This window comes from Anopheles stephensi, chromosome 2, assembly GCF_013141755.1.
Source record: "Anopheles stephensi strain Indian chromosome 2, UCI_ANSTEP_V1.0, whole genome shotgun sequence".
Lineage (NCBI taxonomy): Eukaryota > Metazoa > Arthropoda > Insecta > Diptera > Culicidae > Anopheles > Anopheles stephensi.
Window position 1 is genome coordinate 64,112,318 of NC_050202.1, and position 14,098 is coordinate 64,126,415.

General features: G+C 46.3%; 4 protein-coding genes across 11 annotated transcripts; 2 read left to right on the forward strand and 2 right to left on the reverse strand.

The window, feature by feature from the left end:
• Positions 1-676: 676 nt before the first annotated feature.
• On the forward strand, positions 677-5,072 carry LOC118506788 (1,5-anhydro-D-fructose reductase). The gene is made up of 7 exons (XM_036044405.1): positions 677-985; positions 1,075-1,255; positions 1,472-1,656; positions 4,097-4,213; positions 4,305-4,420; positions 4,487-4,738; positions 4,809-5,072. Exons 1-7 carry the CDS (start codon positions 908-910, stop codon positions 4,837-4,839), a joined length of 960 nt encoding a protein of 319 aa, XP_035900298.1. The 5' UTR covers positions 677-907; the 3' UTR covers positions 4,840-5,072.
• Positions 4,907-10,115, reverse strand: LOC118506784 (transmembrane protein 245). Of its 5 annotated transcripts, XM_036044399.1 has the most exons (8): positions 8,392-10,044; positions 8,078-8,329; positions 7,828-8,006; positions 7,362-7,762; positions 7,134-7,295; positions 6,934-6,981; positions 6,026-6,065; positions 4,907-5,388 (listed from the first exon to the last, which is right to left on the reverse strand). In XM_036044399.1, exons 1-8 carry the CDS (start codon positions 9,833-9,835, stop codon positions 5,317-5,319), a joined length of 2,598 nt encoding a protein of 865 aa, XP_035900292.1. In that variant the 5' UTR covers positions 9,836-10,044; the 3' UTR covers positions 4,907-5,316. The 5 variants fall into 5 exon arrangements, with proteins under 5 accessions (XP_035900292.1, XP_035900290.1, XP_035900293.1 ...); XM_036044397.1 differs by lacking the exon at positions 6,026-6,065 and having other exon boundaries at positions 8,392-10,115; XM_036044398.1 differs by lacking the exon at positions 6,026-6,065 and having other exon boundaries at positions 5,245-5,751.
• A 166-nt stretch (positions 10,116-10,281) lies between these two features.
• Positions 10,282-11,248, forward strand: LOC118506792 (protein lin-37 homolog). The gene is made up of 2 exons (XM_036044411.1): positions 10,282-10,441; positions 10,506-11,248. Exons 1-2 carry the CDS (start codon positions 10,399-10,401, stop codon positions 11,108-11,110), a joined length of 648 nt encoding a protein of 215 aa, XP_035900304.1. The 5' UTR covers positions 10,282-10,398; the 3' UTR covers positions 11,111-11,248.
• Positions 11,099-13,903, reverse strand: LOC118506789 (40S ribosomal protein S28). 4 transcript variants are annotated; one of them, XM_036044407.1, is made up of 5 exons: positions 13,546-13,903; positions 13,068-13,467; positions 12,198-12,494; positions 11,660-12,115; positions 11,099-11,589 (listed from the first exon to the last, which is right to left on the reverse strand). In XM_036044407.1, exons 3-5 carry the CDS (start codon positions 12,215-12,217, stop codon positions 11,226-11,228), a joined length of 840 nt encoding a protein of 279 aa, XP_035900300.1. In that variant the 5' UTR covers positions 12,218-12,494; positions 13,068-13,467; positions 13,546-13,903; the 3' UTR covers positions 11,099-11,225. The 4 variants fall into 4 exon arrangements, 2 of the variants coding, with proteins under 2 accessions (XP_035900300.1, XP_035900301.1); XR_004905549.1 differs by having other exon boundaries at positions 11,116-11,589; positions 11,660-12,024; positions 13,546-13,901; XR_004905550.1 differs by lacking the exon at positions 12,198-12,494 and having other exon boundaries at positions 11,196-11,589; positions 11,660-11,832; positions 13,546-13,898.
• Positions 13,904-14,098: the final 195 nt, after the last annotated feature.

Here is a 14,098-nt window from a genome sequence, read left to right on the forward strand (position 1 = left end):
TATATTAACATTCTTAATAGTTGCCTTAAGCTGTACTACAGTAATCATTAAGGCAAATTTATGCATTAGTGCATTTTGCTGCAACTGTTACAGCCCACACTGTTGGTAGGTACAGCGCTAGAACGTGATTTAATTACTCTGGCGGACGCTATCCGCTTCACCGTACTCTCGAGACTTATTTACTCGAGAAAGAGAACGGTATTGCTGCTCATTCCTGTTCGGATCGGCTTAAAACCGATCATCGTATGCATCCGTTGCTGTGGGGGACGCAAATGGAATGTAATGTGTTTTAAAGACAAACATTTATTTACGTTTCCTGTCTGCCGTCCTTCGTACTGCCTTACGTCGCGTTTGCCACTTAAGCACTGCAATGCTTAAGGCGTTGAGGGTTTTAAATAATTTAAACTACTTATACAAGTTGAAAAACTTACAATTTTTATAACATATTTCGAATGTCTATAATTGTTTCCGTAAAACCAAACCCGGGAATAAAATCATCCCGAATTAACGTTTTTTTTCCTCCCGCCTCACGAGATTGCATTCAACTGCACTCCTCCAGTTGTATTTGCAACTCCGATCGTCAAACGCGATAAATCTGCATGCGAGAGAAGGAATGCGTGCGTGTTCCCTGCTATAGTCCCTGCACTCTCCTAGAGAGCGAAATCGACCGGTTTTTGTTCGAAAAACGTTCCCCAGGCCATAGCATAGCTGCTCCCCGGTTGTGTATGGTGGGAGAAACCTTTCCATCGTCCGGGAGCTGATCGTGGGACAAAGTCGGGAAACAGTTCCGTACCGTCGGTACAGTCGATCGGACACCACGGCCAGTGCTGGACGCGCTTGTTTCGTTTCGTGCAGTGAGTGTTGTGTGTTTAGTGAACAAACCCCCGACCCCCCACCCAGTGCAATTATGGCAGCAGCCTGTAAGATGGATCTAACGTTCGAGAACGGGCACAAAATGCCGGCCCTTGGCTTTGGAACCTGGCGGGTATGAGTGGGACACACACCGTATGTGGGAAGCAATCCATCCATCCTTATCGCATCGATGTTTTGTTGTACCTAACTCCGAAAAAACAGGCTCCGGATGATGAAGTGGAGAAAGCTTTAAACGAGGCACTTGAGGCCGGCTATCGGCACATCGATTGTGCACCGGTGTATCTGAACGAGCCGACGATCGGTCGAGTGCTGCGCCAGTGGATCGACAGCGGACGGGTGACGCGCGAGGAGCTGTTCATCGTCACCAAATTGCCCCCGCACGGTACGTACCCGCTTCCTGACTCGCCCTTTACCCTTCGCATCGAGCGTGTCGAGTTGTCAGCAATTTTTTGGGCACCCCACTTCAACACACTCGCGCCAGTCGCGGTTTGTTTTGGGGTGTTGAGGGGCATTTAAATGTTGAACAGCTTCGGTCCGCATTTTAAACGACGCAAAACCGTCATCTTTTAATAATGATCATCACTCCGCTCCAACACAGGTACGCGAGCCGCAACGGTGGAAAAGTTTCTTAAACGATCGCTCACCGATCTTCAGCTTGATTATGTTGACCTGTACCTGGTGCACGTTCCGTTCACCGTGCCCGAGGTGGACGGACCCTTCCTGATGGACGACAGTGGAGAAATCGTGCTGGAAACCACCACGGACCATGTCAGCCTGTGGAAGGTAAGGTGAATCAGGCCAGGAAGATTATTGCTATACGCTTATTTCACAAAGGCACTGTTCGATGGGAACGCGTTTATGTAAATGTTCCCACTTCCGCCTGGCCGCCCTAATTAGGTGAAAGCTTTATCATAGTTTCCTAACGAACTGCCGTATCATAAAGCGATGTAAAATTTTGATTTCATCTCCAGCCCTGGAATATTAGATCGAAGGCCTGATTTTCGGCTTCGGATTTATTGCTATCCCGTGCTGATTAATTCCGATTTTGTGTGGCCATTTTCTATAACATCCAGCCTTAATGAAAAATATATTTATGAGGAAAGATCTACAATTGATCAAAACTACAGATAATCGGCATGAATTCAGCACATTCAAGAAGTATTTTGTCGATGAAGCTCCACTCTTGCTAGCTATTTCTCCCGTAAACATTGGTGTTTGTGTGTTTGCAGCACTTTAAAGAGCTTAGCGATTAGTTTAACCTTGGACATGGATGTATTAGAACAGGCCCTGAGATGGACATCGGGATTGGTTCAAACAGGTCCTTTAATCACTGTTTAGCACAGTTAGTTCAACTTTTCCATCAACGATGCGGTTGCCGCCGGGAAAGGCCCTTCTTTTCCGTCCAGGGTGTGCCTAGACGGCTTCGGCTAGCCGTTTTGAACTTTACCCAGGATCTTCTTGATCGTATGGATGGACACTGTGATCCTTTGACTCAACAAGGGCAACGATAATGCCACCAGATCTATAGCATTTACGATCATTTTACGATCTTACAAGGCTCTCTGGTGGCTATCACATGTCTCCTTTGCGTTATTCTTTCGTTTTCTAGAGTATATCTTTGGGACCTCGGGAAATCCCACAAAAATCCATCCACATTTTAGAATCTACTCACTCATTTTGGAATGGATAATCATAGTACGACTTCTCAATTTAACACATATATTAATTAGTACTATACCCAGCAGATGATATATGACCTCGAAATTTCACTCGACTTTTAACAATTTGAATAGTAATTCTCTAACGTTAACTAACTCAATGTTAGACTTACTTACTTATCAGGCGCTACAACCGCTTTGCAGTCTTGGCCTGCCAATCCGTTATCCCGGTCGTTCTGGCGGACGCATCAATGCCATCACTCCATCTCAATTTGGGCCTACCACGCCTCCTCCGTCCATGTGGACGGCCTAAAAGGACTTTACGGGCTGGATCGTCCGGTGTCATTCTCATGTCGTGACCAGCCCACCGGAGCCTGGCGAGTCTAATTCGCCAGCGTGAGACCATCGTACAGCTCGTAGAGCTCGTCATTGTAGCGGCTCTTCCATTGACCTTCCACACATACACGGGGCGTCAAAAATCCTTCTGAGCATCTTCCTCTCGAAGGCGGCTGTAGTATGACCGGTTGGCAGCCAGCACCCGTGCGCGTAACTCAACATCAATGTTGTTGTCGCTGCTGACTTTTGACCCCAGATAGGTGAAGTTTTGGACGACTTCGAAGATGCGGTCACCTATCTGTACATGTACCCCTGCGTAAATCAATGTTTGTTAGCAGAGGACCGCTGGTGGTGCCACCATCGTTTTGGTTTTCGCCTCTTTAATCTCCAACCCGAGGTTCTGTGCCGCACGCTCGATCCTTTGATAAGCTTCTGCTACATAGGCGAGCCTCAAACCAATGATGTCGCAATATTAGAACTCTACTTAAAACGATCGATTTTAGAGGCAGTATTCAGCAAGTACCGCACTCGCATGCTGCTGCAAATGTTCTCCTTCGATAATTAATTTCATCCTCACACTCAACACGATCAAGGGAGATCAAGTCCCGTCAGTGAATGGTCCCCTGCCGGGGTAACCATTCCCATGAGGATGCCTTTCCAAATCCAGCCAATCCCATCGGTTTCAGTTTACGCAAGCTCGCTCACGTTAAGGAATGGGACGGTGTTCGAACACCACTTCCGGAACGATTTGACTCACCGTGCGCCACTCGGCAAACGATACACCACCGGAAGCAGAACACAGCAGAAGAGAAAAAAAAGAGTCAAGACTTCAGTCCCCTGCACTGTACACAAACAAACATTGAAAATTTCAGTGATAATGCAGTGGCAGCAAAAAAAAAGGCTTTTCTTACAATCTTTCCATTTGTTCCGCAAACCATCCGCAAAAGCAAACCGAAACCCATCCCAACGTACCGACCGGTAGCATTGTAATGGCCACTTTGCCGTGAATCTCTGCCCTCCTTCTGCCCTACATTCGGCAACCCCGGCAACTCGAGGCCGAGGATAGTTATGAAAAGAAAGAAAAAGGTGCCAAGGATGTGCGCTGTATGTGCGCTTTCGATCTTAATTTGGTTTTGCCTTTTTTTTTTTCTTCTCCTAAACCTTCCTTGTGCCTTTGGCGGCTCTGCGTGTGTAACGCTAACATACCACACCGGGTGGTGGGCGGCTAGAGCATGGAAGCGATCGCGGATGCCGGTCTGGCACGCAGCATAGGGCTATCGAATTTCAACCAGCGCCAGATACAACGGGTGCTCGATAATTGCCGAATTAAGCCGGCCAACCTGCAGGTAAGCGGATGGGAGGCGCGTACCGACGGAAAGTGCACAACCGGTAATCCACTGTTCTTTTGTCCCTTTCGTTCTCCCATCACTCGCGTAGATCGAGAACCACATCTATCTGCAGCAGAATGGGTTGGTAAAGTTTTGCAAAGCGAACGGCATTACTGTGACCGCGTACTCGCCCCTCGGTTCGAAGGGCATCGAGAAGCTGCTGAAGTAAGTGCACGCCGGAAGAACGAACGGCTGACCGCATATACGTCTGACAATTATTCCTCATTGCAGCCGCGAAGTGCCGGACTTGCTGGACAATCCGGTGGTGAAGGGTGTGGCGCAGCGTCACGAAAAAACTGCGGCCCAGATTCTGCTCCGTCATCTGCTGCAGCGCGGCATTGCGACCATCCCGAAAAGCACCAACGCCGCCCGTTTGCGACAAAACATTGCGCTGTTCGAGTTCGAGCTGTCCGACACCGATATGGCCGAGCTGAATGGGCTCGATCAAAATTTGCGCATTTGTGACTTTGGATTCTTTCCCGGGTAAGTAGAGGCGTAGGGCTAGATGGTGGGAAATGGGATTGTGATTTGCTTTCCATCCTTTCTCTTTTAGCATCACCAAACACCCGGAGTTCCCATTTTAAATACACGATACAGTAAATCTTTTTTTTCCCTGATGCATTTGCTATTTTATTACTCTCCATTTACACCTACTGTTAGTAAACACTAAAATAAAACTCTCGCTTTGGATAAAAAAAATCTTTCTCATTAGCTTGCCTTTAGGCGCGGTTGCAAACAGAACAAAAGCGTTCCCTTGCGCTCCCTACTCTTTTCAATCGTTGCCAACTGACCACTTAATACATATATAAATATATAATTCTGTGAGTGAGTTCTTGTATCCCTTCCGTTATCACAACTGTTTTGCTAGCCTTGCGTAAGCCTGTGGTGCCTTCGGTCTATCAGCTTCCGTTAAGCTGCCATTACCCTACAAACGATAATTTCAGCAACAAAAAGCGGATGTGGGGATGAATATTGCATGGTTAAATTAAATAGAAGTTCCACCCGCTGGTTGATGAGCCGCGAGAGCGACGGAACGATTGGGGCCAACCGTTTGAACAGCATCAGTCCCGATTGCATTGGACGGTCCTTCCTCGCTCGTCTGCTCCTGGAATGCTGCGTACCGGAAGTTGTTGCTGTTTGTCGTTCGATAGGTTGCGATAACGCGATAAGGAGGGTGGTGGCAAATCACGCGCCAATCACCGCCGGATCGTGGGGAATTAAAGGAATTGAAGGATACGAGCATAAAACACACAGGCATGTAACAATGTGTAACATAGTTCAAGTGAGATAGAAGTAGAGTAGAAGATGAATGAAAGCGCGTGAGAAGATGAGTTAAACGAGCGAACCAAGTGTATGTGGGTTATCAGTGTAACGGTGTGCCGCGGATGGTCATGCATGTGGGCGATGCGGTGCAGTTCAGGGCCAACGGTGAGTTTAAAAACTTGCCATCCTTGGTCCGCATCAAATAGGCAGCCGATGGCGCGGTCGTTGGTTTGCTAACGGTATAACGGCGAAAATCAAATGATTGATGAGCGTGGGGTGAAATCAGATGAAATAAGCACATAAATAGCTGCTTTATAACCTAACAGGGGTACTCGTACGAACGGAGTATTACTCATGCTGTGAAACTACAACCACTCCGATACCATTAGCACTAGGTTCGGCAAATGGAGGGACCGCACAGAGGAGCAGAGGAGAGTGATCGAATTGTTGCGTTGGGCGAACCCCTACACTACACTACCCATTACTACCGATTAGGTCGTTACTTACAGCCCCGTGACGAACGAACTGTTGCCATTCGTGGCACAAGCTGTGTTGGACGATGTAATTGTTTATTGTTTTTTTAATTGTTGGGGGGGTTTCGTTTTTCGTAGTAATTTGTGTAACATTTGCAACGGACAAAGGGTACGGGAAAATACGAAAGATAAGAAGAAGAAAGAAACGTACCAAGATTGTATGAAAATTTGTTCTATTTTTTGGAATGATTTTGTTTGTTTCAATTGCCAGTAACATCCAGTAGCGTAATTTAGTACTAGTTACCAGTTACCCCTGTTACAACATTAAACACTTAAAATTGCCACCTTTTTACACGTTTGTTTAAGGTACTTCAATTTTTACAACCCATCGAGAGAGAGAGAAAAAACTCAACCGACAATTCGAACGCAATATGCTCCATTAAACCACCGATTGTGCACTACATCAAATGTTAAACAACAATACCCTGTTAATGTCCTCAGATCATTTAGCTACATCAAACCGTAGTTTTTATCTATAATATCGATATTACTTAAAAATTACAGCCACCACAAAAGAAAAACAGCAAGCAAACTGCTCAACACGATTAAACTTTACAGCCAGTTTTCAGACCATACAACAAGTGTCTCTAAGTTTAAAACAACAAGCAATTTTCACATAATAAACATCCTAAGCAAACATCCGGATATTCGTTGGATAACATGAGAAACACCTGTTAATAATTTAGAAAATAGTTAAGCTGGCAAACTTTCCTACGCCTACAGGACACAAAAAAAGAAAACAATATTGAACCTTTGGCCAGTAAACGCAAAAGCACTCACAATGTATCATATCGTTAGCAGAATGTTATCAAACCAAAAACTACAACCAAACATTGCTAAACCGCTTCTTCTCTTTCTACTTTTTCTCCTACGTCTACTTACGTCGTCGCGGGCGAGTAAATGTCGTTGTTCGTATCTAGGCTTGATTTTCTAAGCAACGGGCAACAGATTGTAGTAGCGGATGATTAAGCAATCCAAAAGTCCCATCCAAGTAGGCAACGGTTAGTTGGATTAATGGTAAGGAGAAAGAACAATATGGGTTAAACGCAGGATAGTGGTAAGGAGACGGCTTCGCTACTTACCTAGTTTGTGGCGTGGCCGGGCTATCTCGGATAGCACTGATGGTAACTTCAAACAGGACAACCAGCAAACAAAGTAACAGTGGCCCGAGCAGCGCACCTTCTAAGCCGAACAGGTACATCCCTCCAGCAATGGATAGACCGGTCAGGTACGGATGGCCTCCCCTGTTGGGAAAGCAAGCACGGCTTAGTCTTAGCTCCGAACAATTGCCACTGTCGGTGTCACATTACCCCTTTATCTCCGAATGAATGATTGGATTAAAGTTGGACGGGACGATAAAATGTATCATCACCAGGGTGACACCCAGCCAAAACCGATCCTGCGATAGCCACAGGTCGAGAAAGGCAGGCGCACTGCACCAGTACGTCTCGAGGAATGGGGCGGCCGCCAGGATCGATGCCAACACCGCCGGCAGATAGACGATGTGCGCCCCAAACACGGTATGCGTGAGCCAGGTAAACAGTCCATGGAAGAGGGCCAGCTTAAGCGTGGCTACGACTACGCTCGATATCGAATCTTCCAGCGCCTGTATGATGCGTGGACCCCACGAATTGTTGATGCTGATCGCGGTCGGTGCGTACCGATCTTGGCTGCTTTGTAGCAGATAAAATAGTGTCGTAAAGAAAATGATCTGGAAGAGACAATCATTATGGTGGATTACGAACACGCTTGCGTTGCACGTCGGAACAAACATACTGTGTGGAATAAAAATTTCAAAACCGCATGTCCTCCGCCAAGGATGGCGGACACAAGCGTGCCGACGGCGGACAATAGCAACGTGAGGTTTGTTCTCAGCAGCATCCACAGGGAATCGGCCACCTCCCAAAGCATACCGAAGTTGCTCTTTATGAACCCAATCAGACCCGCTTTCGTAACTGAAAGACAGAGATAAGAATTAATCACAAGGGAGCTCTTTTTCTTCGTCCCTGTTGCTGTGGTTGCTTACTTGGATTGATAAAAATCTCGTCTATGGTCATGCGAATCGCTTGGGCAGGAACGCGTGGCCCCACCATTCCATCGCCATTGCTGCGATCCATCCAGCTTTGTATCAGCCGGTCCCAAACGCTTAGAATCTGCATCTTCAGCTTGATCGCCTGGGCCGGATCGGTATCGTTAAAGATACCGTCCACGTACTGTTCGATGTGGGACCGGCCGTACTTGTACGCGTTGTCGATAATGTTGTCCATCGATTGCATGTCTGAAATGGAGTAAAATTCTTAATTTAAAGAAGGGAAAAACCGCGTTACCGATTTTACCCACCGATCGGTAACATTTCAATCAGTTCCGGTTTGTGTATCAATGTGCGGTTGACGAGATTCGAGCCAAGCTGTGCGACCGCTATCGCTTCCGAGTAGATTTGCGCGAAGGCAAACACGCTGATCAGCATCACGAGCACGATCAGGAAGCCTATCATCACGATCGAGGTGATGTCATCGATGTACGACCGTAGTTTAGCACAGGCGTACCGATGGATGTTGGTGTTAAGCCGTAATATACCGGGCAAACACAGTGGCAGCAGTGCGGCATGGCGCGGAAATAGCCACTGTTTAAGCGCTTGCCAGTTTTGGTGCGCCTGCTGCGATACGTACGCAATGATGCCAAGAAATTCGGCCGCCCGCCGTACGATGTGCAGGAAGATGGGTATGCAGCCGAGAAACAGAAGCCAGGTGTGCATCCAAACGAGTGTGGCACCGCAAGCGTAAAACAGCAGCCGGAAGTAAGTGTCACTTTCGAGTGATTCTACGTTCGTCAGCATGCTGGCCGGATAGGTAGTGCCGTGGCCGGGCGTTTCGTTCATCGTGCTGGAAAGCTGCGGCGTTGCTGAAACGTCTAGCCGCAATTTTGCTTTAATTTCCTCAATTCTTGATCCTTCCAGGTTGGCGGGACTGGCAGAGATCATTGAATCCTCCAACCGGTAGCTCGTTACATCTAGCAGGCTATGCCATTTGTCGATGAATCGCACGTTGCGCTCATCTTTCTGCAGGTTGTATATTAAACCGACAAGCCCGTACATTAGTAGGCCAAGAAATACGGGCACCTGTAGCGCTCCGAGGAAGCTACTCCCGTACCCGACGATGACCATCCACAGAAACTGGCCGATCACTAGGAACGGCATGGAATGGTTCGGTGTCCAGAGGAAGTATACGCTTACGACGTACACCACCAATATTACGACCACCATCTGCAGCGACAGCGAACCAAGCAGCGTGCGGAACAGCGAATGGATCCACACGATAAAGTTCCATATTGAGTAAAACACCTCGCTGGGTGTTAGCCATAGTATGAAACGCAGCGTCACCAGCCCACCGACAAGTCCAGAAATTATCTTTAGATGGTCCTTCAGCCAGCTGGTAAGAAACTCGCCCAGGGAATCCACCCAGCACAGTGGTGCGCCCAGCACACCAAGCAACAGGTATTTGTCGTCCTTCTCGATACGCTCGATCCAGCGCTTCAACGAAGCGGAAAGTCGTTTTTTCGCCGGAAACAGTACCGCGCCGAACAGAAACGCCCATAGGAGTGGTTTGAAGAAGGGAGCCAGCACGAGCGTTACACCGATGACGACCGCGATCACTCCGACCACCAGCACGTTGTACAGGGCGTTGCGGAGCGGTTTCTCATGGCCTTGGTTCCGCAGGTTCAGCCAAACGTTGAACAAACCATCGATCGATCGTTTGAATGGTGCGGGGCTTGGCCGGGTACTCATTTTCCACCACGATCGACGTATATGCTGCGCAGAAAGAACTAACGCCGCAAACTAGACATTTGTTTCGTGGCTGTTGCTGTAAACGTTTACTGCACTAGGGGTACACTTTTTTCATGGTGAGCGAGTTGCCTCTAAAAGGTGTGTATGATTTGTGTGAAGGAAAACGCTCGGCACATATTCGTCACCCGTACCGAGGCTGCAAACTTACTGTACCGCTGGAAAACGGTATTTTTAGCGATGAAATCATAACAAACCGCTGTCAGATTGATTTAGGGTGACCAGCACGCTTTTGTCCTGATTGGAATTAATTGGGAAAAAACAACTCGTTCCTCATTTCATTATTCACTTTACCACAATTTTTATGTGCCTCTATGTCTCAATTATACTGGAGTATTTCAAGAATCAACTACAATATAGTATTTTTATTCAGTTGAAAAATACGCCAAATGTCATACTGCACAACCACGGTAATGAAACACTGTGATCTGTCAAAATGGGCTTGTTTTCTGTTTGTGGTTAAGCTGGAAACATAAACAACAACCAACGCTTGACGATCAGCAAAAATGCTAGCCAAGAGAAGAAGCCTCATCAATTCTGACGAAAAGCGTAAGTAATTTGTCGACGTTGGAGCAGCATAAAATCGATCCTGACGAAATCTCCCACACACTAGGAAAAGCGCTGCAAAATGTCGTGATTGCACGGGGCCGCCTGAAGGGTGCATTAAAAACCGTCACCAAATCATCCGACGAAGATAGCACCAGCTTTGACGACAGCGATGAAGACACGCAGGTGAAGCGAAAACGCGTAGAGGCCCCCGCCGTCCATCAGCCGTACATCATAACGCTGTTTAACCGTGGCATTGATTTGGCCCGCTTTCGCGACAATTCACCACTGTATCCGATGTGCCGGGCCTGGGTAAGGAACAATCCGCGGGAGAAGGTGGAGGAGTCTGCCGTGTCTAGCACAAAACCGCGCGTTGCCGTAAAGCGCGAGCACAATCCCGATATCGTAACTCAGTTTACGAATGGAGAGCTGCAAGAGATAACGCAAATGCCCCGACCACAACACACGAATCTGAAACCGTTCCTCACGATTAAAGCGCAACCAGTCGGTGATTTTGATATCGATAAATCGTCCAAGGATAAGGATGATTTGCTTGCTGACCATCTGGTACGTTGGAAGAAAGTTCGCGAAACTAACATAGAACACCGGAAGCAGTATGAGCAAGCACGATTCAGTACAAGTTTTAAGTTACTAGAAGCATTGAAAAAATGACGTACTCAGACGCCGCAGTTCGATTTTTATTTGTACACAATTGTAATTACATGTCCATTACGAGAGTTCTTACAGATCATAAAACAAAGCGTCAACCAACAAAATATTGAATAAACTACGATTTGCACGAATCAGCAACGGTCGGCTGTGCGAGACATTTTTTTACTACCACCACACAAGGCTTGCATTGCGGAGTGTAGTTAGCGGAGGCGATACTACATGGAAGTGAATGGCGAGTGGTAGTCAACGGCCGATTGTTTATAATCTCAATTGTTCGCGGGATACTATTAACGGGTGTGTGCGATGGACTATGTGATACATCGTTATTCTGCAATCGGTTATCCCGAAAGCGTTTCATAAGATCCCGGATATGATGATATTTTGTCTTACGAGCTGAATCGTTTTCAGTTCGTGTCTTTTTAGTTGAAGAATCAGCACCGATGTCTGGTGATAGCTGAGGATAGACTCTTTTGGAAGCGCTGGATGGAGGGGAAATAAAATTCTATAGCACACAAAAAAAACGAATTAATCAACTATACTAATATCTACCTTCCAGCAGAGCCGTTATCAGCTTCGACACTGCCATTCATTGTGGGTTCCACTAAGCAAACTTCTGGATGCAACAGTTGGATATTAATGTTCCTCGCATTACATCCATTCACAGCTGTCGTATTAGAGAGCGATGCGGCATTTGTACTGACGTGCTGCTGCTGCTGCTGTAGCTGTAGTAACGGAAACATCTTTTTTACGGCTTGGTTCATAATTTTCATTCCACGCACTTTATCGTAATGGGCACGACATTTGCCACGGAACGTGATGAACATGTCCATTGTTCCGATACATTCTTCGCACAAGCTAAACGTTTCTTGCGCTTCGGTAGTCAGTTCAATTCCAATAACATTATCGATGAAGCTCTGCAGATCAGGCCGGACATGTGGAAACACCAGCAATAAATTGGTGGCCCCAAAACAAAAATGGCAATAGTCCTTTTCGTTTTGGGTAGGGCTGCAACGATACGCAATTCTTCATTGAAACCAGGAAATGTCTGAGGAAAACGTAGTTTGTCCAAGAACGAAATAAAACCTACATCAATAGTTCGGGCTGCATTGCTTTACTCTCGCCAAAGCTGGACGCTCTGGGTGTGTTGTTTGGGTTGCCTCGTTGCCACTTTGTTTTCCAGATACCACTTCTGCCGCGATTTTATTATCACGCGGGAAGCAGGTTTAAGGCAGCCGTATTATCATCTATTACCTATTAACTGAACTCTCGACAATCTCTAAAGAACTTCTCGTCGATTTAACACAATATGCAGTTCGCGCTTTTTGTCAAGCGTCCAGCGCTTTGAATTGACACTGAGCAAACAACGCATATGCGGATAGTTGTGCTGTCAAATAGAAACGTCAAAATGGTTAACTTTTTTAAATCATCCGTCAATTGCATTTACAACAGTCGTTGGAAATTGTGGTCATTGAGTTCGGGGATGGTTTCGTTCGCGAATGGTATTGCATATCTGCATAATCGTGTGCGATGAAAGTGCAAATATGTTCCCCAATTTCAATAGCACGAAAGAGAGCTTGAGTAAATATATACGTGAGAAACGAAGCTGCGATTAAGTAGATCCCCCATCATAATCGAACATTTTTCCAGATTAAAAGTTCGATTTACCTCGACCGTCCGATTTACCGTCATAAGACTGACTGAATTTTTATCCTAGGAATCCTCCATTATATACCACAACAGTAGGAAATAATCAATATACGGAACATTTAGTACGCTGGAAGGAGTATTTCACTAAGAAGGATAATTTATCACTTTCACGGGTATCGAAACTGTTCTGGAAGGATACTGAGTGAAATTTCGATACAAGAACCTTTAACTTACCAAGAACTACCCATATCCTTCTCATTTTTATCTGAGATCATGCTACCATATCCATCTGAAAGTCAAGAATACTTACTATTTGATGCTTTGGTTTGAATGGTATTCACGTTCATGGTCGAAATTCTTTCTCCCGGCACACTCTTCTCGTGCATTGGTTGCTGCAGAAAAGCACTAACTTTTTAACGTAGAGGTTTCCTCCAACCGTTAACAACCAGGACACGACACGTTCAACGGTTCAACACATCGTACGCACGTCGATAGAAATAAACAATCTTCGGATTTGGGTTGTTTTGTTACCAAACTCACGTTATATTAGCTTTCACCTCTCATTCTTTACTTCCACAAACACGAAGTTTAACGAACATAATACATTCATTGTTGCCACCGGCAGGGATTGGTTTCCCTTTTTTTCAAGTTTTGGTCGCCAGCCCGTTTGTAGCAGTATTACACCGACGTACACAAAGTGGAAACATAACCTAGAAAAAGAGGAAGGTGTTCAGAATGACGCTCTTCTAGCTGATCAATGCGCCGTAGCAGCTGTGTTTCGGTCTTACCTGCGGGCAGCAGAATGCACCCGTCCGTGGAAAGCATAGCGAAGCTGGAGCGAGTTTACCGGAGTCTTCTTGCCTCACGTTCAGATTCCAGCAGGGTCAGAATGTCGCCCTCGCGGACGGGACCCTTCACATTGCGGATGATCTGTCGGTTTTGCTCGTTCAGGAACTCAACCTTCACCTGGGTACACTGGCCCTGCGATCCGGTACGGCCCAGAACCTTGGTAACGCGTGCGAGCACAAATGTTTTGTCCATGGTGAGTTAGGATGAACAAATTTCGGTAATTTTCACCGATTTCCGTACAAGCGATCTGCTTGGTGCAAAACACGAGAAAGAAAGAAATTTGGTATTCGGGCAAACGTCGCCTGTCAAAACGCAGCTGTCAAGCTGAGTTGTGACGGTTGACAGGAAGTGGCCCGGTGAAAAAGGTATCGCACATCGCAGCCAACAGCGAAGAAACGGGAAAAATGATTTAAAATTTAATTTTCTTTTATTTAATTTAATTTCCAAAACTGCTCGCAAAAGGTGATTTTACTCAACCAAGATGTAAATGTG

Bases quoted from the DNA above. Each gene is read 5' to 3' on its own strand.
- LOC118506788 (XM_036044405.1), top strand. From the start codon at position 908: ATGGCAGCAGCCTGTAAGATGGATCTAACGTTCGAGAACGGGCACAAA. The intron at 4,214-4,304 runs GTAAGCGGATGG...TCACTCGCGTAG, and splicing joins TTAAGCCGGCCAACCTGCAG to ATCGAGAACCACATCTATCT. The intron at 4,421-4,486 runs GTAAGTGCACGC...TCCTCATTGCAG, and splicing joins GGCATCGAGAAGCTGCTGAA to CCGCGAAGTGCCGGACTTGC.
- LOC118506784 (XM_036044397.1), bottom strand. From the start codon at position 9,835: ATGAGTACCCGGCCAAGCCCCGCACCATTCAAACGATCGATCGATGGT. The intron at 7,296-7,361 runs GTAATGTGACAC...CTTTCCCAACAG, and splicing joins ATTCATTCGGAGATAAAGGG to GGGAGGCCATCCGTACCTGA. The intron at 6,982-7,133 runs GTAAGTAGCGAA...CCCGTTGCTTAG, and splicing joins CCGGCCACGCCACAAACTAG to AAAATCAAGCCTAGATACGA.
- LOC118506792 (XM_036044411.1), top strand. From the start codon at position 10,399: ATGCTAGCCAAGAGAAGAAGCCTCATCAATTCTGACGAAAAGC. The intron at 10,442-10,505 runs GTAAGTAATTTG...CCCACACACTAG, and splicing joins CATCAATTCTGACGAAAAGC to GAAAAGCGCTGCAAAATGTC.
- LOC118506789 (XM_036044407.1), bottom strand. From the start codon at position 12,217: ATGCAGCCCGAACTATTGAT. The intron at 12,116-12,197 runs GTAGGTTTTATT...GTATCGTTGCAG, and splicing joins ATGCAGCCCGAACTATTGAT to CCCTACCCAAAACGAAAAGG. The intron at 11,590-11,659 runs GTAGATATTAGT...CCCTCCATCCAG, and splicing joins GATAACGGCTCTGCTGGAAG to CGCTTCCAAAAGAGTCTATC.